The sequence below is a fragment of the Bombus bifarius genome, unplaced genomic scaffold, assembly GCF_011952205.1.
Source record: "Bombus bifarius isolate JDL3187 unplaced genomic scaffold, Bbif_JDL3187 scf7180000010271, whole genome shotgun sequence".
Lineage (NCBI taxonomy): Eukaryota > Metazoa > Arthropoda > Insecta > Hymenoptera > Apidae > Bombus > Bombus bifarius.
Window position 1 is genome coordinate 5,902,879 of NW_022885586.1, and position 24,911 is coordinate 5,927,789.

The 24,911-nt window shown below is 36.4% G+C and overlaps 1 protein-coding gene across 1 annotated transcript; it reads right to left on the minus strand.

Annotated features, from left to right (window-relative positions):
- Positions 1–994: 994 nt before the first annotated feature.
- Positions 995–24,516, minus strand: LOC117216347 (glutamate decarboxylase). The gene is made up of 11 exons (XM_033462995.1): positions 24,379–24,516; positions 23,220–23,305; positions 22,799–22,889; positions 18,783–19,019; positions 10,815–11,131; positions 10,101–10,352; positions 9,439–9,506; positions 4,016–4,094; positions 2,136–2,285; positions 1,746–1,940; positions 995–1,392 (listed from the first exon to the last, which is right to left on the minus strand). The coding sequence occupies exons 2-11, from the start codon at positions 23,274–23,276 to the stop codon at positions 1,219–1,221; spliced, it is 1,620 nt and encodes a 539-aa protein (XP_033318886.1). The 5' UTR covers positions 23,277–23,305; positions 24,379–24,516; the 3' UTR covers positions 995–1,218.
- Between the last annotated feature and the right edge of the window lie 395 nt (positions 24,517–24,911).

Sequence of the window (24,911 nt, forward strand, 5' to 3'; positions counted from 1 at the left end):
CATCATTTCTAAGCGAACTAATATCATTTTTTATCTCTATATTACTCCGCAGTGTACCGATGCAAGTAAAAATATTTTGTACATCTATCTCGTTCTCTTCGAACGAATTTTTAATTAATTCAATGTTCTTCTGAGTTTCTTTTTCCGTTCGTGACTATTCTCGTAATATATTTATTTTACTTATTGCCTCCCTGTGAGGCATACGCAACGTTAATGATGTAATCAAAATCAATTTTCGACTATCTTCTTTCTAAATCCTGTAACTCTCAATAACGTTCTGATACGGAGCCAACTGTTGCAGCGCGTATGTCATGTATTTTCACTAAGAAATAAAATATTAATTAAACGAACTCTCGGTCATTATAAGCGCGATTAACTATATTTTACTATTGTTTCAATCTATGATGAAAACGCGTCGTTGCTACTCCTTCGTTTCCCTTTTCTTTTCTAGTGAATAGGTATAGCGCCAAGGGGTGAAAACTAGTAACATTTACGGCCGGAAGCATCGCTAGAGCTTTGTAACTTGATTCTTCGTTTCGTGGATGTGCTGTAACCTTACACCTAGAGAACTTACATGCTATGAGTATCCTTCGATCTTCAGTAGCTGCCTTGTAATATGCTGAAGAAGCGTTTCTCGTGCTACGAACGATGATTTGGTTACCGACTCTCTTCTGTCGTCAATTTCAAGCTCGAACATTTAGAGAATATTCAAACGAAACGATCGTCTATTATAATTTTAATTTTCATTTCCCTAGACGCACTTATTATGCCAAAAATCCAAATTGAAGTTAAGCTCTGGATAGTAGCGATAGAAATTTCAACAAAATTTTTCTCAAGTGAAATTTAATTTAATTTAAGTAAAACAGATATTCTTTGATGTGAATAAAAACGTATCCTTTATTTAATTTTTCGAAAGAATTTTTTGAATTAAACCTAAAAGTTTTCATTAAAAAAAGAAATAAAATAAAACAACGAATATTTTTCTTGGTCTACAAGAGAAAAGGAGAGAGCCGGTGCACACTGCTTAGGTTAGTAATCATGAATACGAGTCTCGAATTTGGCCTCCGAATTTTGTACACGTAATGAAACGCGACGCGATTCTCCTGCTCGTTAAATGAATTTCTAATATCAGCTGGAAACACTTTCGATACGATGTCGCGATATAATTAACTGCATCGCGGCAACTGATTACGCAACTAATTAGAACGGGCGGGTTTCTTACAGATCACGGCCTAATCGGTCCATTTCATCCAATAGGAAGTCGACGTCCGCTTCCGTTACCGCGGCACTCGAGATAATATTTCTGAAGAAATTGGGTCGTCGATCGTCCGGCTGGTAGCCGACCATCAGTGTTCCAGATTGCATCATTCGGCCTTTCAAAATGGGGCAAATCTGTGAACAGATATTTTTCTTCTGCTTTCTCGGTACATTGAGGACATGTAGAAATATTATTATTATCGATAAAAATAATTCTAATGAAATATAGGATAATCAGAAAATTGTAAAGTTGAAATATTCAAAGCTAACAATTTAAGTTTAGAAATAGAGAATTAGAGATCTGAAACGTTAATTGGGGTTTAACTAAACTATAATCAGAATGAAAAAATAATGCCCGTTATAATATTTAGTAAGTTGAAGAGAAATTACAATAAAATATGCGTAAAACTCTGCAATATAGTAATTCGAATACGATGGAATAGAGTTAGAAAAATTTGTAAGTTCTCAAAAGATGTTTTTAGTCTCACATCTCCAAGGATCTTGATCCTCTCCTGAGTATGTGGCATGTTCCGAACGCGTATTGGAAGATACCAGAAGCAGACGTTCACCATTTCAGGTTCCAGTATCAAATAATATTTATCAGGCATCTGTTTGATCCGCCTGACCATATACTCTGAGAGTTCCATCAGCCGGTCCATGTGTTTCTCAAATCCTTCTGTACCCTGTACGTCAAACCGAATTTGCCCAACTTTATCATACAAATTAAATATCCTTCTAAACTGAATTATGTTCTTTGACCATTCATTCCATCTACTCTCTGAAATTTATTTTACGAAGTACGTCAGGATAATCTCTTCTAAATTTGAATAACTTCTGTCTACGTTCTCCAGTTTTGTTCGATTGCTACGTCCATTTACCTTGGCTCGCCATTGCAACCAGAGCTTGAAGATGTCATTATGACGTCCGCATTGAATCACCTTATCACCGGTGTCGTACTTCACGTCGTACAGTTTGTCTGTCATGAACAAATACTCTGCGGACATTTGGTTGCAGCTAATCAGCAATCCCTGCAACATAAAGACATAAAGAACATCGCGAAAAGAGGAGAGAAACCATCGTCTCTCCTGTTGTTTACCAGTTCTCGTTTGTTTTTTTTTTTCAGTTCATTTTATGGAGCTTGCACAATGAGCGTTTCGAAGCGCGTTCGAGAAAGTTTCTAATTGACAGGCGCGACAAGAAACAAACACGGAGAGACGGGTCCCGGTCGATATGAGAATTCAACTCATGCGCAGGAAGAGGGAAACTGAGGGATATTGAATTTACAAAATGGCGACTGGTACTCCGCCACCCTACCAGCCACCATTGTACACCCATGATCCTGCGATTCTACGCGTCTCGCATCCTAAAAGTTAATTGAAAGCTTGCCGTTAAACATCCGCCTCTCGTGATTCGCAGTTAATCTGACTTTATAGGATGAGAAGAGAATTGCAGTAAGAGAGACAATAAAGAATACAGGAAAATGAAAAATGACTGAAAATCCATTGAAAATTCATTGAGAATTGTTGATGAGTTCTATAAATTTAATAAATCGTCAGAACCTAAAGAAATAGATATTTAGAACGTTGAATTTCTCTGACGATTGTTGCCACCTTTAAATCCACAGTTAGTCACAATTAAAATGCATATAATTGCAGATTAATTACATAGACTATTTGTATTAACAGCATACACACGCAATAGGAGGAAATTATACACGTTTGATATGAGAAAATTCAATTTTTCCAAGAATAGGTGGCTAATACGCGAATCCGTAGAAACGGACTGCACCTGGTCAGACGCATGGTTATTTCATACATAAAACTGTCTGTATTTACATTATGTACATATAATAGCATAAAATTATAGACGGTCGACATTGAAAAGCTTCACTTTTTCAAGAGTAAACGAATAACACGCGAGTAAGTAAAAACTGACTGTACTTGATCAAACACGCGTATATTTCATATGTACATATTCCTCGTGGGTTTTTCTCGTTTCTGGACTATAAAAGGGAAAAAGCATAAAGCGAGAGAATGATCATTTAACCGTGTAACATATAGTGACATACAAGAGAAAATTAAAAATTGATATTCATGTACATGATTATTACTGTTATACGTGCCAGTCATTATCAATCACAATTCTATTCCGTAGAACTATACTATCTGCAATTATCCTTTTATTCACCGTATGTCAAGTGAAAACATTCATAACAGTTTCGATTATCATTCATATTGAAATAATTCGTGATCCTGATTTGTCTATTGCAAGTTGCAACAATTTTTAAACCCGGGGTTGTTCGAACTGATTTTTCACGCTCGTGCAAGGATAACGATACGGACGAAGAAGGAAAAGGTTCGGTAGAATTTCCCTCGAAACGTTCCTCGGCAGCCGGCGCACGGAATTTTAATATCCGAAGGGGAAGTTCTGAGTTAGCAATAACCACGCAAGCGCGGGGAGAGAGGGATAAACCCCCGGGCAAACCGTCGCGGTACGGCCGGCAACATATGTTATCTCTTAGTTTAATTAAATTCCTGCAGTGCTGCGTTCCGACGCGTACGTCTAGCCCCACGGAATGCAACTACTGTTGTGTCATCACCCTTCCAGGAGACCGGAATTTTGCTCGGTCCACGACCTCGAGCTGTCGATTTGCTCAACATGATGTATATCCACGTGTATGAGACACGTCGCAAAGATGGATCATGATATAATTCTACGTACAGTAAGACGAATAATAGAATGAGTTTCGTTGACTTACGTCCTCCTTGAAGTGAATCGTCGAACACTGAAGCAACGCTCCCATGAGTTTGTGCGGGTTCCAGGTTACGGAGTCGGCTCTGTGAACATTGACATATTATAAAGAATATCTGGATAGAAATTGTTATTCAAATATCATTTGAATTATTATGAGAATCTGAAGTTGAATGATATTATATGTAGATACTAGTTAAAGAATTTTGGGTATCTGAAAGCAGAAAGAAAATAATTCTTCATTTGAAAAAAGATATTGTGATAATGAGTATATGAATTGTTTGGAATATTGAGTAATTCTACAAATAGAAAAGTATAGAAGCGTGATGATATATCGCAAACGCTACTTTTTAAAATTTATCTCAAAAGTTATTGTACTATTATTATTTGTGAAAGTAAATCATTCTTTTCTTGAGAATTGAACAGTAATCATGTCCTTACCGAAATTGAGAAATTTATAAAAAGTAGAATTAATCAGTTTAGTTTCTGAGAAATTCGTATATAGAAACTAAGATCTATAGTATATCTTCTCGAGAAATTGTGGAAGTATTTAATATGTTAAAAATAGGATTGTGATTCGGATTTGGGTTTAATAACAGGAGATAATGAATTGAAAAATGTGAGTGGAACAGATTTTATCTGTAATCTAACGAAAAGAGTGACGTAAATATGGCTGAGAAAGGCGAAGGAGCTCAGCTGGTCGTCAAACGGTTATCCACTCCCGAAGGGACCAATAGGGGATAAAATATGAGTTATTTTCCCTCCTGCTTCGTGGGGGTCCATCAATTCGAGAGAAGAGCTATTAATATAGCCACGGGATTGGATTTAACCCTCTGCTCCTAAGAGACACACCCTTGCGGTAAAAATTCCTAACCCTTCTTAATCCTTGCCGCGGCGAAACGCGAGAACCTGTATACTACATGACACTAATTTGCGATGCACTCGAAACGTTCAACAAGTGTCGCTTACCTTCCCATTAAAATAATCCACTGTCCTTTTAATATGCATCAGATAGGTTGTACATGATTTCTTAACGAGGTAATCTCTTAATCAGAGCTTTTTGTAATTAAAAAATTAGAAATTAATACGGTTAAATTTTTAATCCTTGTAATTTGGTCTTTACAAATTTAAATACGATGTCATTTATTTTGAAGATAAATAAAACAGCACAACAAGGGATTTATTGTATAAAAAGATTATTGCATTATAAAGTGTTGGAATTTGACAAAAATCTACTGAAAATCTCTATGAGTAATATAGAACTTTAATAAAATTTTAAATATTTTTAGCTTATTGTAAAAATAAATTAAGATATTATATGAATATAAATATGAAATACATTAAAATTACGTTAATTGAATGTCAAACGATTTTTCGATATTCGATTATCGTTTTGTAGAATAAAAAGAACGTAGCCTTGATAGTACTAGATATTCTAAATGATAGTCATCAGTATCGTACTCATATTCCACAATAATAATTCGGAACGTGTAGCTTTTCGCTTATGCAATCAGCATCAGTTAACTCGGTTCAAGTAGAATCAGATGTACACGTGCAGACGAGCACGGTACGGTCTGCTTCATGACAAACGTTATCGACACTTGGCAAGTGACACATATATCGCGAAACTGTCCCTACTGTCTGTTGACTGTGCTGTGGATGATGTGAGAGTACTAGAGACGGCCAGGGAAAGAGATTCGTGTCGACGACAGGCGTTTGCCATTAGTCACTCTTCTGCATCCTCTTCAACGTACGAGTTTATCGTACTGTTGTATCACCAACATTTTCGACAGCATTTTCTCCCATTCGACGTTTCGTATTCATAAAGCTTACGATCATATATAAAGCTTGCAGTGCACATATTTGCTTTGATATTTTATTGTATAATTAATGTGTGATTTAATTAACCGAGAAATTATAATTTTATAGAGCATAGTTTCATTTTAGGGAATCGATGGAAAGTTTCCCAGGTGTTTTGATTTTCCATTAGTTAAAAAGATATCGCTAAGAGTGTGCATAATGTCTGTACATAAAGCTCGAGTGATTAATGCGATTCGCAACTGGGGCTGGCGCGTGCAGCACCCCTCCGTTCACTCTTAAATTCGTCTTAGGTGCCAACTCCAAAAGCCGCGCAATATATATTACGAGGGTTGCTAATTACCCCCCCCCCCCCAGAAAGTAGGCGAGGAAAGCAGCTACTTTTCAACTGGAACTGTCAAATTCATTATGCGTTGAGAAAGAAGGATTGATACAAGAGGAACAAGATTCATCTAATGTTAACGCTTATCCATTTTTTGTATCCATTCACATTCAAATGCAAAAAAGTAGTATGGCTTTTCCATCACTTTATTATTTGTGTACGAACATGCCTAGTAATTAGACTGTGTGCGTTTATCCATTTATAATTTAAAACTCAGAAACAGATAAAATGCACACGATACGCAAAATGTATGAAATATCTAAAGTATGATACTCGTTACGAACAAACCTCTGCTTAGTTCCCGTTCCATTAATTACATTCACAAAGATATCATTTTGCGCAATAACTTTAATGCCTGCGTGCATATCAATTTAATTATTTTTCATTGCAAGAACAAATTTTGCGAGCTTAATTATTTACCTTCTCTTTATATTGCCTCTTTTATCATTATGTTAAGTTGACACTGAGGGATAAATTGACTTGGAAAAATTCATATTATGAACGAGGAACTAGTTCCACCAAAATAAGAATAACTTGCAACGATTGCCGGACGAGATCGCAATAATCGCGCTCCAGAGAATCGAGAATTCTCGGTACAATTCAGGGAAGTGTATATGAAAGAAAAATACACATGAAAGCAGCTGAGCTTAGCCGAGTATGCGACAAATCTGTTGAATCCAGCGAGAGAAGGACGCGAACTATCAGATTCACTTCCGCCTGCAAACCTTGCTCTCCTCCCCAGAATCTTTTATGCGTAATCATTCCTGACTTTGTCGCGACGGTGGAATCACGATTTCCCTTTTTCTCTATTTCTCTCTCTCTCCCTCTCTCCCTCTCTCTTTCTCTGTGTCGCTCCTTTTCAAGGGTCTGCACTGTACTGTTCGAGGGAGAACCAACGATAGTTGAGGAGGAGAAGAGAGGGGCGACAGAGAAGACAGACAACGAGAGAATGAGGGAAGATGTTCCCTTTGTACGAGTTTAATCCAGCATTGTCGAGGCACGGTCTTTTATTTCAGGCCCGCGGAAGGCACGGTACGATGCGGCGGCGTGTCGATATATAAAGAGGAGAGTTCTGTTCTGCAAATGCGCTCCAGGGAACTGATCCAGCTGTTGCTCGTCCTTCGGACTTTTCGTTTGCCATTTTAATCAAGACTTTCACAGGAAGGAAGTCCTGGGGTACAGTCTGTACCAGCAGCAACACAGCGATGAGAGTGGAGGATTTTACTCGCGTTTACTCTACATAACGTGTGTTTCGCTTTATTTAGCTTTGTTATACATCATCGTGGAATCGGTCAATATTTAATCTTGTAAGTTCTGAATTACGTATCATATTTCCTTTACTGCGATTTTCAGATTTGATTTGATACTTGAATAATATTTTCGATGTTTGCATGCTATTACTGTATAATCTATGTATCACTAAGATATAAATACATATGGCAATACCGACAAGTAACAATTCGAAAATATAATTTTGATAATTCGTATGAATTTTGTTTTCGCCCCTTATCTTACTTATGTAAAACGTATAAAAATATTGCCATGAAATATTGTAAAAATTAATCATGAAAGTAAACGAAATAATTTGTATCAGCTTAAAAACAAAGAAAAAAAATATGCGCACGATAAAATTTCATTTTTTGTATAGCGATGTTTAATAAGCTTCAATCGAATTCGAGGAACATTTAATTCATGATAATTTTGATGCGAATTACTACAAAGAAACCTCAGGACATAAAGAGTTAAAGCTTCGTGCCACGGAAATTTGTAACAAAAACATACTGTAAAATTAGAATAATAATTTACTTCTGCGTGAAAAGGATAGATATATAGTAACTATTGTTCACAATAGTAAACTTCCTTCATAACATGTGATATTAACATTCTCTGTGTAGAGAAAAATTCCGAATGTATGCCACGATGCAGAAGAACAAATGACGATACTCGAAATTGCTCGAAACCGGCGACTTTTTGCGTGAAAATGATTTTCCTGGCAGGCCTCGTGCCACTTTTTTTCGGGTCACGGACTGTCTGGCGTTGAATGAAGGGAGCAGATGCGGCCGGATGCAAATCGTGGATTAATCTCGCCAACCCCATCTGAGCTACCCCCGAATCGGTCTATCCCTGACCCCCAATTGCAGCGCGAGGGGTCGGACATCGCTCGCCTCTGTGAATCTATATGCGAAAGTTCGCATGTGTCGAGGACAGGAGTCACTCCTTTCTGTCGCCCCTCGATTCTACGGATTACGATACTGTACAGAAATAGCCGGCAGGTATCTTCTTTCTCGCGTCGATTAATTTATCCTAATTTTTAGCCAGAGAATCTTGTTATAGATTTTTCATATTTCACAAATTCCTTTAATTGTTTCGCGGTTAATGAAAGAATGCCAAGATAAGTTTTAGAAAGATTTCTGGCAATAACAATTGCCGGGTTTTTATGTATTTTTATGAACAACTTAACCCTGCGGCATTTCTTGAATTTTTATTCATATTTCGATATTTCAATTTCATTATTAGAATAAAATTGAATTCTTTTTACTTGAGAAATTGTTTAGTAGTAAGAAAACATAACTGAGTGAAAAAAGAGCCGAGGAACGCAGAGGATTGAAAATGCAAAGCTGTGCATGAATATATAAAATATTCAAAGTATATATATTTGTTGATAATATATATTAGATGAAACAAAATTATTTAAACTTCATTTTTAGCTATGCTCTCAAAAATATGCGAAATTGTATAAATATCCGCAATGTGGAATAATTATAACATTTCTCATTGATATCAATTTACGAATGGGACTATTTTACTTAAAAAATCCTATTTAACCTACATTTTTCTAAATTTCAGAATATACTATAGTTCGTATTATTGTACTCTTGCAGTCATTATTAAAAGAAATTATCCTATTCCCGTGCAAAGTGATTTTTCTAAGGTTTAAGATGTCTTATTCTCATCTCGAATACATTGAAAAAGCTTTATCGATTTTATCTTCCGTGCACGCGTGTGCGTATGCTTTCTTTCTGAGTGACTCCATCAAACTAAGCCTCAATAAACTACATATAAAGTACGTGGATTAAGCCGCCCCTCTATAGAACACGCGTGGAGGTGTTTCTGGTTGATCGAAAAGAGGCGAGTCAAGGAAGTTGGATCAATTTAAGGATGAAATTACGTCACGTTTTTTTTTTTGTAAAAAAATAACACAAATAAAATATTTTGTTCTTTTCACTCACCGTTCGATTCCTGTCATTCGGGGATGTCTGTATTTCCTTGAAAGAAGCAGTCCACCACCCCAAGCCGCCTAAAAAGGGAATATTTCGTGAAGACTTTGTAAACGTTGACTCTTAAAGCCCAGATTTTCCGAATTTTCCCTCAATTTAACCCATCGAAACTAGCCGTCGACTACGTGACGCTTCTCACATCTATTATTTACGTTAAGACTCTTACGCGTTTGGCATTTATCGTTCGAACGCTAAACCGATTTGAATAAGCTGTCTGGCTAAGTGAAAATCTCTCTCGTCCCATTCTAGCTTCGAAACACTTTCATCTTCGGTTTTGTTCATTACATTAGTCGAATAAATATATTTTTTAATTTTACACGCGCGATACAAGGGAAACGATCGATCGTTCTTACAATTTACAACGACTTTAATATTCTGCCTATTCTTGAACCATTTTCTCTCATCGATAAAATTATTATTAAAAATTATTATAAAAAATACACATTATTATAAAATTTGTATAAAATATTCACAGTATAATAATCGTTATATTTAAGAGATAAAACTAATTTCATTGACTAGGTCCGACTTCTTTGATTGCGTTCATAAACATATCAATTTGTACAAATATCTAATTATTATAATTATTGGTAGAATTAATTGATTTCACTCACGTCGATGTGTAGCCAGAGCTTGTGTCTCTGGCAAATATCAGCGATTTCTGGAATAGGATCGAATGCTCCGATGACGGTCGTTCCTGCGGTAGCGTTCACGAAGAAGGGGATATGTCCTCTAGCCTTGCGTTCCAGAATCAATTCTTCCAACTTCGATGGGATCATGCGTCCTCGATCATCGCTGGGAACCATCACACAGTTGTCCGTTCCCAGTCCGCAGACAGAGGCGCATGATTTCACCGAATAATGGCACTGTGCGACAAATTAAACACACCTCAAATTTTTATTTCTAGCTAGGTTATATGGCGGTTATAATTTTACTATGAAATCATAAATAAAATTTCTCTAAAAGTAATTTTCTTATACGATTATTATTAATCAAAGAGTTCTCTGAAAGTAAATTCATTGCAAAGGATTTCTTTCTAAGCTAACAAATTTGTAGAAATTCTATCTTAGAAGATTTTAACTTCCACTGTTAATTGATAAAAAATAGATAAATAGAAAAATTCATACATCTTGAGGAAGATGAGTCGCGATTAAGATTCTTTTACAGAATTGTGAATTAAAGAATTCTTAAAGAAGAAAGCAAGATGTATTCTAACAATCAAAGATATAGAAATTGAAGAGGATACGAAGATATATCGGTTTACACAAGAATAAAGTTTGATTTATCGCGGAGCTTATAGAAAATGTTATAAATAGAATTAGGCGTACCTGGTCAGACGTAAACATAACTAGCTGTCCCCCGATAGCAGCGAGGCCTCGTTCCTTGTAAGCGGGAAACATTTTGTGTCTAGCAGCGAGAAAAGCATAAAGATTGCTGATGGAACCTCCTGGTGCAAGGATAGAATCACCACCGTTCCAACCAATGAGCTCCCTCATTTTCTGAAGCACCACGTGCTCCATCAAAATGAACACCGGTGCAATTTCGTAGGTGAACATGTTCGTGTTGGCTGTCGCTGTCAGCCATTCACCAGCCATCGAGACGATATCAAGACCGCAGGATAATTGATTGAAGAAATGAGGATGACCTGAAAAAAATCGCAAAATAAAAAATGGAATTATTACTTTAGTTCACATTTTTTAATATTGGAAGTATAGACCTATGCCACTATATTCTGTACAGTTAAATGTACCATACGTAGATGATTATAATTAGAATTGTATAATGAAAAGAAATAGGTATGCGTATATATTAATAGTTATATAATATATAACTTTAAGTAAAGTATAGTTTGAATATTTTATTATATATTTTACAGCATTTCGTGCAGTTCTGCATCTTTACATTTTCTATAAATGCATGAACATCCGTAATATATTAACTATTCTTTAATCTTAATAAAAATCAATATCAACTTTGTCAAAGAATTTGCGTTTTTAGTAATTGCAAACATAAAAAATCGTTTGACGGATATAGTAGTTGCAGTGTTAACGATCGAACAATGGTATTGAAATACTTGAAACAAATGCCTATGTTAAATTCACGAAACAATCCTTTCGCCACGGAAGGAGGCATTCAAATTAATCGTTTCCACCAAGAATCAGGGTGACGTTCTAATTCCTTTGAAATCGTGATTGTTTGAAGACGGCGTCCAATGGCGGGGTAATTAATAACACCGACGTGGCACGTGGCCAAAAATTATATTGCCAACGTTCGTAACGCCAAACAGCGAGGTCGGACGTTAAAGACACGCGAATAGAAAGCGAGAGAGAGAGAGAGAGAGAGCTTTAAGCTACTGGCTGAGTACGTTGTCATCCGCTCTGCTGAACATCGCGCCAGGATCAGGGTTAATGCTTCTGTTCGATGGGAGTCTGCCTTCTGATGCGACTGGGGGAACAAGTGCTCGGATTCTACTGTTTCTTATACGCGAGGTACCCTGCTGTATCAAGTTAGATTTTTGTATTTCGTTTCCTTTGGTAATCAATAATTTTATTTCGAATCAGTCTGTTAGTTTTATTTATATTTATTTAAAAAATAAATGATTTTAACAAATATAAATTCGAAGATATTACACTTGTAAGATATTGCAAGATTAATATATAGATAATGTGGAAGTATAATAATGCTTATACAGAATTACGTTTACGCTAAATCGGGGAATTCTGTAGCTCAACCATATTATGATTACTGGATTCCATTCTACAAATGTTAAGGCTGCTTTCATACCTAGGACACATGTGGAAATGTTTCGATATAAACGACAATTTGCTTAAATTCAAGATGAACCGAGAAAACGCTAGAATTCGGTAAGTAGATACGGAACGTTTGTGATTAGAGATGGAGTAAAGAGGATATATGAGCCACCAGCTTTTGTTATGTACCAGCATTGGTGTCTATTAATGATATTTACACTATAAAAAGTACTTTAAATTCAGAAGAATTCAGAATTATTACTAAGCTATCCACAAGAAATATGGGAGAAAGATAATAACTTAGGAGTAACAAGTAACTAACACCTTATTATAATATTTCAGGGTTGAAAAAAGACTTTTACATTCATCACCTTGTTAAACACATTGTCTTTTGTTAATTTTGATTCTTAGATATTTCCTATTTTTTTTCTATTTGTTTCATTCTTGTTAAAAATAAATTATGTGTTTATATGCGTAAGTATTACTATTCAACCAACCTAAATGAGTTTGACTTATTCTTATTAACTCCTAATTCTGTAATTATAAAACAGATTACGGAGTAAACAATAAATTAGAAGATTTTTATTTATTTATATAAAGTAAATCCTTTTTTTAGTCATGGATATCATTTTTCCGCAAAATTTATGTTTCCGTGATGCAGGATTTTCTTCCACCCTTGAAACCTATATCCTATCATTCTCTAAAATAAGGTAGATCCCTTGATCCCGAGAATTGATGGATTCACTCCATTGAATATCCGGCCACGAAAAGACTTTCTCCCCCGAGTGTACGATAACCTTCACAACCTTTGATAACCAATGAGCATAGTCGGAAGGTTTTCTGCGTGAAACCTCCAGAGTCGCGTTATGTTTTTCCGAAAATTCTGCTCCCTCGATATTAAGACTAAAGACGCGAATGAGTATTTCGAGGGTGGCGCCTAGACATTTTAATCTCACGGTATTACGTAGTGATTGACGTATGACGCCAGTCTATCGAGGGCTAAGTGCTCCCCTTGGCACATCTGTAACTGTAACTTCAGTACTTTTCTAACGCGAAGTCGAGATCATGATTTCCCTCACAAATTTTCGCAATCTTCAAGAATATTTTATGAAAGTTTTGGAATAACAATTCGTGAAATTAGTGAATAATGAATTTCTATAATTTTAATAATTTTAATTTTAATTTTCTATTTTTGTTTCCTTAATTTGAGTTATTCCATCCTTCGATATTTTAACTTAGTTAAAGAAATAAAACCAAATTCTTGAAACTCTAACTCGTTTTTTACTTATCTCGAATTATTTCGCCTTCAGTATATCCAAAAAAGAACCTCAAAGAATTTCCAATGAAAAAAATCAGCAATGATCGAAATATCCACAAGCGCTTATCGCAATTTTTCTCCCTATATGGCAAACTAAATTTAGTAGATCCACCAGTGAAACATCGAAATCTCCGGAATCACGAGCGTATATCTCGACATAAGAGTCTCCACCCCAAAAATGTGATATCGGGCAGCGGTATCTGAGCCGTTTGTCGCAGTGTTATTCGCAATTATCTTGGTCCGTGGATCGTGGCACGCGTCCGGTTCTGGGGTGTGCAACAAGACTTCTCCCTTTCTCTGTCTCTCCCCCGATTTTTCCAAGAGCATCGAGCTCCAGCGGTTCAGCCAAGGGTGGTGGAGGGTCGATGGTCCGAGGAACCCGCATTTTGCGCGTCACACGCGTCGCTGCGCGACTAGATTGTTTGCAGAGGCTCTCAAACTGACGTATGATACAAGAAAAACAAACTATTTCGACCAACTGGCGAGACAGGTTGATGTAAATCACGCGAATCGCCAGCGTAACTATTCCGTGGCAAGCTTGCGTTATCTTCTGGGACAAATGGAGAAAGTTTTAACTATTACATCAGTGCAATTGCTTGTAGATTGAACGTGGAAAATGAATTCAGAGCAGAAGTGGGGGATGATTAAGTGAACCTAGTTAAACTTTCTATTGGCAAGAGAGGAATGTTGTAAAAGTGAAGTTGGACGTATTAGATTGCGTTTCTTAAGAGAGTGTTACAGATCATTAATATAAAATCTATGTAATCAATAATATATGAATTATTTTGCTTCGTTATTCTTTGTAAGTGGATTAGGTAAATTTATCTCACCACCATTAAGCTGAAGCTTTCATCGATTTATCAGAAAATTCCGATATTTTTTTAGTACACTCACAATATCAGTTTTCTCACCATTATTGTTATTAATTGATGCAATTATAGTCAACCTTTATCCAATACGATATTATTCACTGTAATTGAAATAAGTTCCGTTTCTATAATATTCGTCAAAATATAACATTAAAAGATTTTAATATTTTGGTGTAATATTTTAAACGTTCCAGAAATGAATGCAACAACGATTAAACATTCATGATGGGTAGTGAGCGTTTTGTTTGCGTAGTTTATAGGAAGATACGAAAAACAAACGCACGAGAGTGCAACGCGCGGATCGAGATAAACCAGCAAGGTTTGCCGTATTATGTAGATTTAAGGGTATGTTAATTTTGCTGTGAGCTGCAGGGATTTTCGAACCGTATCCCCTTAGACTCATTTTCATTGCCACGAAGTAATAGCAAAATAGACGCTGCCCCCTTAAAACTAATGGACGGTGATTTTCTTTTTGTTGCGATCCTTTACACTCTCGCGTAAATCGAATTTCTATATCAATTTTGTGTTACAAACATTATAGTTTATTTATAACGAAATATTGAAGAAGGTAGTAAAATAAAGAAGAATATACTGTCATCTTTTCATGGCAATCTGTTAGCATTCCTTTTCCTTCTATTTTATTAAAACATATTTATAACAGGTTTGCGTTACTTGCTTTCTCACGATTTCTGGGTTTCTCATATCAATTTCATTATACTCCTACTTTTTTCTTTGTTAAACATTGTTTTATTCGTAAAAAAGATATTTAAAAAAGTAGTAAAACAAAGAACATTACAAAATAAATTTTTCATATTTTCTACTTATTTTGTTAAAGAATATTTGTCACAGATTTATACTGATTAATTTCTCGTAATTTGTGGAGTTGATATAAAAGGACATAAATAGACTGGTATTTGTACGTCCGATACGATAGATTCTGCGATTTGTTCCTTTCACTAGGTTGCTCTTACGAGCAATTACAACGTCGGAGGGTATCACTTTCCGACTAATTTGCTCTCTTTTCCCGCGTGGAAAAGAAAAACGGAACAAATTTTAACGTGGAGAACCTGCTCGATGCAGACCTCGGTAATATATTACAGGGCTTAGGATTTGTATGAAGAGAAGTGTGTAACCCTGGCTAAACGCTAATACCGTGCAATCAATCATATCACTAGAAAGAAAACCATTTCGAATGTGGTCTTGAGCTCAGACTTATGTAACGGCACAAGAAAACGTCTTATGCGAATAGCATTATTCACCTTTCGATGGAGAAACTCCATAATTTCATTTCTTTTACGTAGCTTTTACGTAACTTTTAACTCCACAATTTCATTTATCTTCATACACTACATATTTGACCAATTTTAAATATATAATCTTTATGAATTAAATATTCAACAGATTTTAAAAATAATTAAAGCCCAAATCTTTTAAGAACCACAATTTACACAGACAATAGGAACTCTAAAATTTAAATCAATTTCAATGATCAATCAAATTAAATTAAAAAGAAAAGGAGCATCGTTTATGAGAATTTCCATTTGTCTTTGTAGGCATGATATTTGAACAGTTATGATTTTGGGTGCAGGAATTCCATTCTTCTCGCCTTCTACCGAATGGATGACGTAACAACTTCTGCGTTCCATGACGAAACGATTTCTACATTCCACGGCCGGCTATCGATGCCAATTTAAATTCCAATGGGTGTAGGCGATGCTTTCGTGCCGAAAGTTCACGAAGGGTTCAAACTATGAGCGATCCCGTAGCTACCCCCGCTTGCTCGCCCCTATTTACTATTTCCCTCGACCCCAGCGAGGGAAAATCGTGTAGAAATGGCTCTTAATTACACCGATCCTATTGAATTCACCACCCTGCGCAGTGGTGCCACGTGCGCTAACGCTACAACCGTGTTTTTCGATGGGCACAGTTTGTATTGTTCTTCCCTCTCCCCCCCCCCTTTTTTTTTGGTTATTCGTACTCGAATTCCAATAGCTTTTTGCAGAAAAAACCATCGTAACTTCGATCCACGTTGAGGGGAATTGGGACGAGAGTTCTCGATTGAAAATTGGCAACTTTTTTGTCTGTTAAGCCTTTCGCAGCCTCATAAAATGACGAAGAATTCAGGATGAACGATTTGGAAAATAATTATTCTTTTGTCTTCAAAATGTTCTATATTCCTGATATCAGATATAAGGAACATATATTTTCAATTTTCTATAGGAAATAAACGTTGATAACTGCAGTTAAGATGTGAAATTCAAATAGATAATTTATACAACTTTATTCGATCTTAAATCAATTTTATATGTTTGTCTTCCTCAGACTACGCTGGTAAAGCGTAATTTTACCTTAAAAATATAATTGATAGGTTTATAATTCTGAAGAAAATTATTTCTCCGTCTCTGTGTAATTATACCGAGTTTCACATTAGGATATCGAAATATTGTTGTTGCATGTAGATTGTGTTTTCTAGGTCGAAACAACTAGAGCGCCTATTTTATATATCGACGAAGAGCTTTATACAGGAAACATACAGAGTTTCTTTCCAGTGTCAGACCTTCGAAATTCTCAGTCTTCGTGATTGTATAGACATTCTATATGTCGACAATATGTCGTTGTTGATAAATACGAATCAATCACGAACGTCGAGACACCAGTTTCACCGCAATCAATCAAGATCTTCGTACGTATCTCGATATTAATCGATATTAATTTCCTCCTATCGTGAGATACACGATAGTGGAAATTTCAAGCTCAGCGATAATTTACATAAATTTGACTGATTTTACATAAATCTTTTTCTATGCATATAATATTTCATTTTTTAAATACATATTCAGCATCACATTAATTCTTAATATGAAGTTTTACTTGAGACTAGTTGATTATCGTAATATTAAAATTTATATTAATTCTGCGAAAATTCGTTCATAAACAATTTCCCTCCCTAAAACACTGTCACCCTCTTAACAACCCTCAATATCTTTATTCTTTTTATGGTGTCATATTTCAAAAGACTATCATCGGCATTCTTATCATCCAACGCCCCAAAAAAGCATTTTCAACGTATCTACAATCAACCGATTCGATTGCAGAAGGGTGGATATTTTCTTTTTTTTCGCGGTTTCGATGACAGTCAGATCGCTACGAAGAGGGAATCTTTCGTGGAATATAATCTAATAAGGACTTTTTGTCGGCACGTATACATCGTGCACGCGTCCCTCTATACACAGGGGGTGGCTCGTCATTCACTCTGTCCACGATCCTTTCCATCGGCGTTTGCTACCAGACAAGCCTGATTTCTGGCCTAAGTTCGGTTTGCCCTCTTCCATTGTGCATTAGCATCTATTCAAGCTGGTAATCGAATCCTGCCGAGATAGCGAACTTTCGCGGGGGATTTGCGGTTGACTTTTGGCATTTCCTCCACCGAGAGACTCTATAGATTCGCCAAGCTACGACTAAATTAATACCTCAGTGCAAACTTCTACGACCGCACTAGTTGTTTTACGGAGTTGAAAATTTTCGATAAGAATCGTGAAATTAAAATTAGAGACAAATATTGAATATTGTGATAGATAGAATTTTCAAGCCACGATTAGATTAACATTTCAGTGTAAAATTCTACGATCGCGTTAGTTGTAAATGTAAGAGGTAAACAATTTTAATACAAAAATGAAATATTTTGATTTGTCCACTAAATTGGAGGGATTTTTAATTTTGTGGGAATAAATGGAATTTAATTTTGTAGGAATAATAGGATTAATATCCAACATTGATTATTTATTATCGTACAAATTTTTCACTTGATTCTTCCTTTACAATTAAAAGAAATGGAACCTTATACAACTCGAAACTGTATCACTGCTTTTCAGAGAAAAATAACCAAGATAGTGCAGGGTGATAATACGGTTTTTTTATTTCAGTTAGCAGCAGCCCCTCGCTCATTTATCACGTGCACAAGGGCAACGTGTATATTTCGGGGGTTGTAGCCGACGGAAATGCAGGAAGTGTCTCTAGCCACCTTATCTCCGACCCCGAGAGCGCGTATGCTAAATTGAATATGAAATTACGTGGCTTATCGCCCCCCCGAATGCAAGCAAATGTGATAGCACAGTGTTAAGCGATTTTCTACTAGTCATCATCTTCAATTTTTCTTGAGTTTTTCGTTTAGATAATTTTTATCCATACTTAACAAACAAAGAAAAATCGTTTAACAATCTTCATTTTGATTCAATTCAGAATTTTTACTTTTAATTAATAATCAACGATTAAAACATAAAAAAAGTTATTTTTGTTGTTTCTAAGTAATAATCACGAGTTTGAATAGTCAACTTGTTGTACAGATTAACGTTAACTTACCAGTTTTAACTTGATACTTTAACGTGGTGGAACAATCAATGAGAAGTTGCTGAAGAGTCAAACCAGAGTCGGGAATTTCGAGATCCAGGAGGCGCATCATTTCGGAAGGATGATGGAAATCGAGTACCTTCGCAGTCCTGTCATTCGTTGATTTGATGAAATCCAATAGAATATCCACTACCTTCATCAGGAATTCCTTGGTTGCTGGATAACCTTCGGCATTCTGCGGCAGGATATCTGAGAGCAACAAAATTGAGTATTGTAGTAATAGATGTCTAACCATTCTTTGGATTTCTACATTCTTGTCTATACAGAGATTCTGTAACATATTGTTTTCTTAGTATCTTCGAAATTATTATATAAAATTGTTTCTTCTAGGTATATACTGCAAATATTGAACTGACGAGATACATTCTACCTTTCACTGAATTTTATTCAGTGATAATTCTTTATTTAAACAACTAACTTTACAATCTCAGAGATATTATATATTTTCTCTCCGACTCTTACAATTCCAAGAGCGTTATAAGTATAATTCGTTATAAATGCTTGGAAATATATATAAATATATATTCGTTGAATATTCTTGTAAATATCGTAAATATAACATTAACATTCAGAATTGTAATATTTGAATGTTACTATAAACACGATTCATCGAATTCTTATTCTTAATTGTAATTCTTAATTTCGAAGATACCAAAAATGTTGTTAAATCATACAAGCTACGACACTGATCGAAGTAATTTGAATTTAATGAACCGTAGTGGTGGCTAATTGCCTACTGGCAACTCTCTAATTGTTATAATCAAGTGAAATCTCTTCTACGACAGCGACACCGATCGATTTGATTACCGTTTTATCGAGCGTCCGTCTTTTCCTTGACGCTCCGTCGCACAGTGAGCCCGATCGCGATTTTAACGGACCAAAAATAGAACGCACTTCGTGCAAGTCCAATCAGTACCTTTGCTCGTTCCAAAATTCATTGAATTGAAGAAAAAGTTCAACGTTTCTTTAACGGCTCGTTATTATAGTTCTAAATACAGGTTTTTCTTTTTTAGTAGGATTTTATATTTTTCTCATTAAATTCTAGACGTTATATTTTCAAATATGTAATGGAACTTTGGGATTAGCTCAATTCCTACCCGTGGCAGACATTTTTCTTCCTTAAATCTCATCGTGTTATTAAATAATCACAATTTTTGATATTACTACCAAGCGAGCGAGAACGGGCCGCTAAAATCGAACTAAGTGTAATTTGTACTACATACTGCATATTTGCAAAGTCTTTTTTGCAAATGTAATTGTTACGAGGATTTTGATATTAATATAACGTTATGATATTTTTCGTCCCTTGTTTTACTGGGTGTACCTATAAGGACGAATTATTTAATAAAGCGTACCTTCTTGATTACAATTCATGTTCTCTCGAAAAAATCCTTAAGTCGTAAGACAAGTTTAAAAAATGTAAGAACAGCACGAATGTTAAACGAATACTGCCCTACGTGCGAGAGATTAAAAAAATTATAGTTTGATTGTTCATATCTGTGCTCTCTTGACTCTGTTATCCACATATTTGTTAATTTATCCGGCATACTACACAGACTTGAAACAGACGTTCATCTCTTACGCAGAGTACAATTTGTTGTCGGACCTTTGGCCCGCTAGAATCGCGATCGGGCCCACTATGCGCCGTTTCGACCTACCGCCGGCTCTCCTTCGCAGAAAACGTCAATTATTAGAATGATTTCACCTCATCAAACAATTGAAAGTATAGACCTATATTGACACACTCTCACTTGTTTGGTGGGATGACACCATCTCACATCGTCATCATCTCTTCATCTTCTTCTTCTTTTTCTTCTTCGTCTTCCTCTACGTGTCATACCAGTGACGAGTGACTTGTTTTGCTATTCAGGAACATTCATGCAATAGTCATTCATCGTACTACACGAAAATGCATATAATACAATTATGAGTAGAGATACACTGAAAATATTTGTCTTCCAAAAATTTGTGACGTTGAATTTAAAGGAAGATGGAAGATGGATAAATTAAGAGATAGAATTTTATCGTGACTGGAATTTAAAATGTAAACTTTACCTCGAGTAATTTGATTATTTTATGGCTCTGGTTTGACGCAGATAACAAAAACTATTTACAGTAGGACATTTCAATGTGCTCGTGGTAAATCCTTGGTAGATTGAACTGTCTTTTAGTCCCTGGGTAACCATAAAGCATCCTGTGGAATAAACCACCCTTCGTTTCCCATTGCATTAAGAAGATCCCATGGATAAACAGACCAGAAATTCGCTAGTATTTATGTTTTAAAGTCACTGTTTTTCTGTTATCTGAATAGAATGAAGGAATACTGAACTTCTTAATAGAAAAATCTTGCTTGAAAAGATGATCATTTCAACTCAAATTCAATATGCTTTATATTCCAACTTAATTAATACGAGTATATCGGTTCTCAAGTCATTTAAATTTGGAAAAATTGTCGTTCAAAAGTTACGTTAGTTAGATTTTACGATAAAGATGTATTCAGAAAGAGTAGTATAAAGCAATTCTAAAGGAGCAAGTGTATTTTTCAATAATCACGAGAACGATGAATGAGAATCGAATGGGAAAAGAAGGGAGCGTGGAACCTTATGCTGAATCGTTCTGAGCCCATGGTTAGACAAGAGAAATCCCTGGCTTCCAGAGGCTCTGCTTCAGCTAATCCAGCTCTATCAATCTAACGTCTGAAAAGACCGTCAAAGTCTCCTTTTTTCGAGTTTTACGGCGCTTCCGATAGAACTACTCATCAGACTCGAATGTTATTCAATCGATAGTGAAAACAATGTACACAGAGGAATAAAGTTAGTAATTACCGTTAAATCGTGCAAGAGACGGAGGCATCGAATACATGCTGTTTCGATTGGCTGAATTACAGATTCTAGCTTGATCTACGTGGAACTCGTACGTCGTTTGGCACCAGATGTACGGAACCCTCTATTCGTGGCTTTAATCAAAGCGCCTTCTAGGGGTTGTTACACGCGGCAATTAGTTCTGGCGATTTATAAGCAGGATTACGGGGTTAATTTATAGTAACGAGTCGGAAGAAACACGAGGCTACTTGAGTTCCCGATAAAATTTTTCTAGGCAATCAAAATTATAACAAAATTTCTGCAATAAAAAGATCTTCTATAATTAACTTCTATCAAAATTTTAATAAGTTTGAAAGATTGAAAATCGGTTCAAGAGATTACAGTTACGTTTCTACAATAAATCTCTACTGTTATCTAGTATCAAAATCCTAAAATATGTCAACTAAAATCGACTCATTTTTTGACTAGAAAAATATTAACCGATCTTTTTTATTTTTTTTTTAGCTTGGAAGCTGCTCTTATCGGTATCTAGCACTTGGCAAAGTGTAAACAGATTCCCTACAACAAACCCTTCCGCCCTTTCTGTGGCGTGTAATCTGTCCTCAGCCACTCGTCGTCTATGAGCCTCTTCAAGCCAATTCTAAATCCGCTATTATTATGCACCCTTCCGAACCTCGCGAAATCAGGGCAATATTGTGACTCCCGGATTTCATTCTCGAAAAGCCAAGGCTGCTTCCACACACGAGGAGATGCTCCGAAACAACTTTAGAAACAATAATTTGCTTGGATTCGCAGTGACGCATGAAGACAGTAGTAGAATATTGGCCAGTAGATACGGAACGTATCTGGTCAGACATAGAGTAAATTTGATGCGCGAGACACTAGCTTCTGTCGTGCAACAATCTGACTTTTGTTATCATTTTTCCAGCTATACGCTACGATATTGGCATGCATTATTGTAGTTTAACGTAAACAATTAAGGGAAAGTTTGAAAAGATACAATATACATGTAGGAGAAGCTAAGGTTATGGTTACATTAAAAGGAACACTTGTAGCTCATTCTATTAATTTCACATAAAATTTCTGAAGAACAGGGCATGCTGTGATATTGAAAAAGTTTTGAGAAAACATTTTAATAAAACTTACCCGAATATTTCAAGTTACAGTGCTCCCTAGAGAGCGAGTACGTGTTTTCGGAACTCATTAGTCTGGTCGGTGAGTGTGTCCGGGCGAAATTCTGAAATTTACAATAAATACCTGTACTTATTGAACTACATGAATATATATTTCGTAACATTCACCACAAAAATTACCGACATTTCTTAGAAAATCTAACGAAATCTGTTGATGAAAGAAATTGGTAATAGTGAAAGCTCATAGAAGGTACGGATGCATCCGTTCTCAGGCAACGATTACAAAAATTACTATCTTTCTTAGGGAAATACTACTAAAAGGAACCAAAGAAACAGAATAAATAAACAGCTACCGTAACGATAAACGATCATAAAATGACGAGAACTAGAGACAGACACGATGAATGACATGAAACGAGATGGGAATGCCTTACATATAAGTATTCCTTGATCGCTGTGATTTTAGTGCCGATCATTTGCACATTGTCCATGTCTCTGCTTGTGCCCCTCGCCTCAGTCCCTACAACAATCAACAACAATGTCCGCTTCAGTGTCGAACTTTTCGAACAACACACTTTCGCGCTTTTTCGTATCTTTTTTTATTATCCATAGCGAGAGCCTGACAGAAATTGCGCAACTGCGAAGCGAGAATTATTAAAAAATACGCCGAAAGAACACGGCAGGCCGAGCGACCAAAGAAACATGGACAGAGAGCATTGTCTGTTCTTTTTCGTTCTGATTTCTTTTTTTCTTTTCGTTTTGCATTTATTTGTCAGTGAACTTTCAACTTCAGGTTCTTTGAAATCGTATCGTTGCTCTCTGAACCGATCGACTGGTCCTTGGAGCGTGAGAAATGTAAGCGATAGATCATCCTCCAGAAATTAGAAACCACGGATCACTCTACTGAGAGAGAGTAATTCAAACGTGGCAAGAAACGATTACGTAAGGAGGAAGATAGTGCAAGCTAGTAGAGAATCGTGCAGCTTTCATTCAGATTTTCCGTATGTATGGTATTTGGTGATTTATGCCGGGGAAAAAATATAGCGGTATCCAGGCATGTAGAATTTTTATGTAGAATACAATTCTAATGAAATGTAGCATATTGTGATAAAATAGATAGAGTTAATAATATTAGAAGTACGTACGATGTATGTTTCTCTACGTGTAGATAATAAAATACAAAGTCTTCTAGAATGTACAAAGTTTCTAGAATCAGGTATGGATTAAAGTCTTTTAGAAAATAAGATAATATTATACTATTCGAATTATTCGTCAGATTTTGAATAAATCCATCCACGGGATACATCACAATGACATTGAGAAGAACGAATGGAGCGAGAATGAGTTATGCGTGAAAGCGACATGTAATTCGAAACAAGAACCGAGAGGGTTTCAAAAAAACATTACCAAATTCCACAACAATCCCAAAAACATAATTCTCCCATTACCCCAATAGAAACCACCCTTGAAGAAATACAGTTCTATTTTCAAAACCTTCTCGAGTATCTTTGAACGACTAAAACTGAAGAAAGCGAAGATGATCAAGAAGAGAAACGGTTGCAACGAAACTCGTATTACCAAGGAAGTACTCACCGATTCCTTGCTATCTCCTCGTGGGATAGTTGGAGTACGAATACTTCGATCTCGCTCGCGCTCGCAAGGGGATGAAGCTGTTGTAAACGGTAGAGAAGGACTGGAGGATGGATCGACGATAGACTGGTGAAGCGACGACGGGCTTCGGGGTGGTTTCCAAGGGACTGCTTCCAGCCGAAAACGCCTGGACGACTCTCGAGCCTCGGCCTGACTCGGCCTGCCTCGAGTCTGCCTGACCCAGTTTCTCTCTCTCGTGCAACCCACGCAACTACCCCAGCTGGCGGGGGTTGTTTTCACGTGGGCGGAGCTCGAAACGTCGTCGTATGCACAGGGTTGAAAGGGACCCGCGTACGAGGGTGGTTACGTAGGCGTGCCGAACTCTAGCCAATCCCTGTTCGAACGTCATGCTGACGTCAGACAGTGGTATGACGTATCGTTCGTCGCTCTCCTTTATCTCTGTTTCCTCTCTAGCCTCGAAGGCAGATACGAGGACTCCACCGCGTGCGGTTTTCGCCACAGAGATGCCTGTGCAC

Coding starts and splice junctions, on each gene's coding strand:
- LOC117216347 (XM_033462995.1), bottom strand. CDS start 23,276: ATGGACAATGTGCAAATGATCGGCACTAAAATCACAGCGATCAAGGAA. Junction 10,353..10,814: donor TTATGTTTACGTCTGACCAG/GTACGCCTAATT, acceptor TTTGTCGCACAG/TGCCATTATTCGGTGAAATC. Junction 9,507..10,100: donor AGCTCTGGCTACACATCGAC/GTGAGTGAAATC, acceptor TTCCCTTTTTAG/GCGGCTTGGGGTGGTGGACT.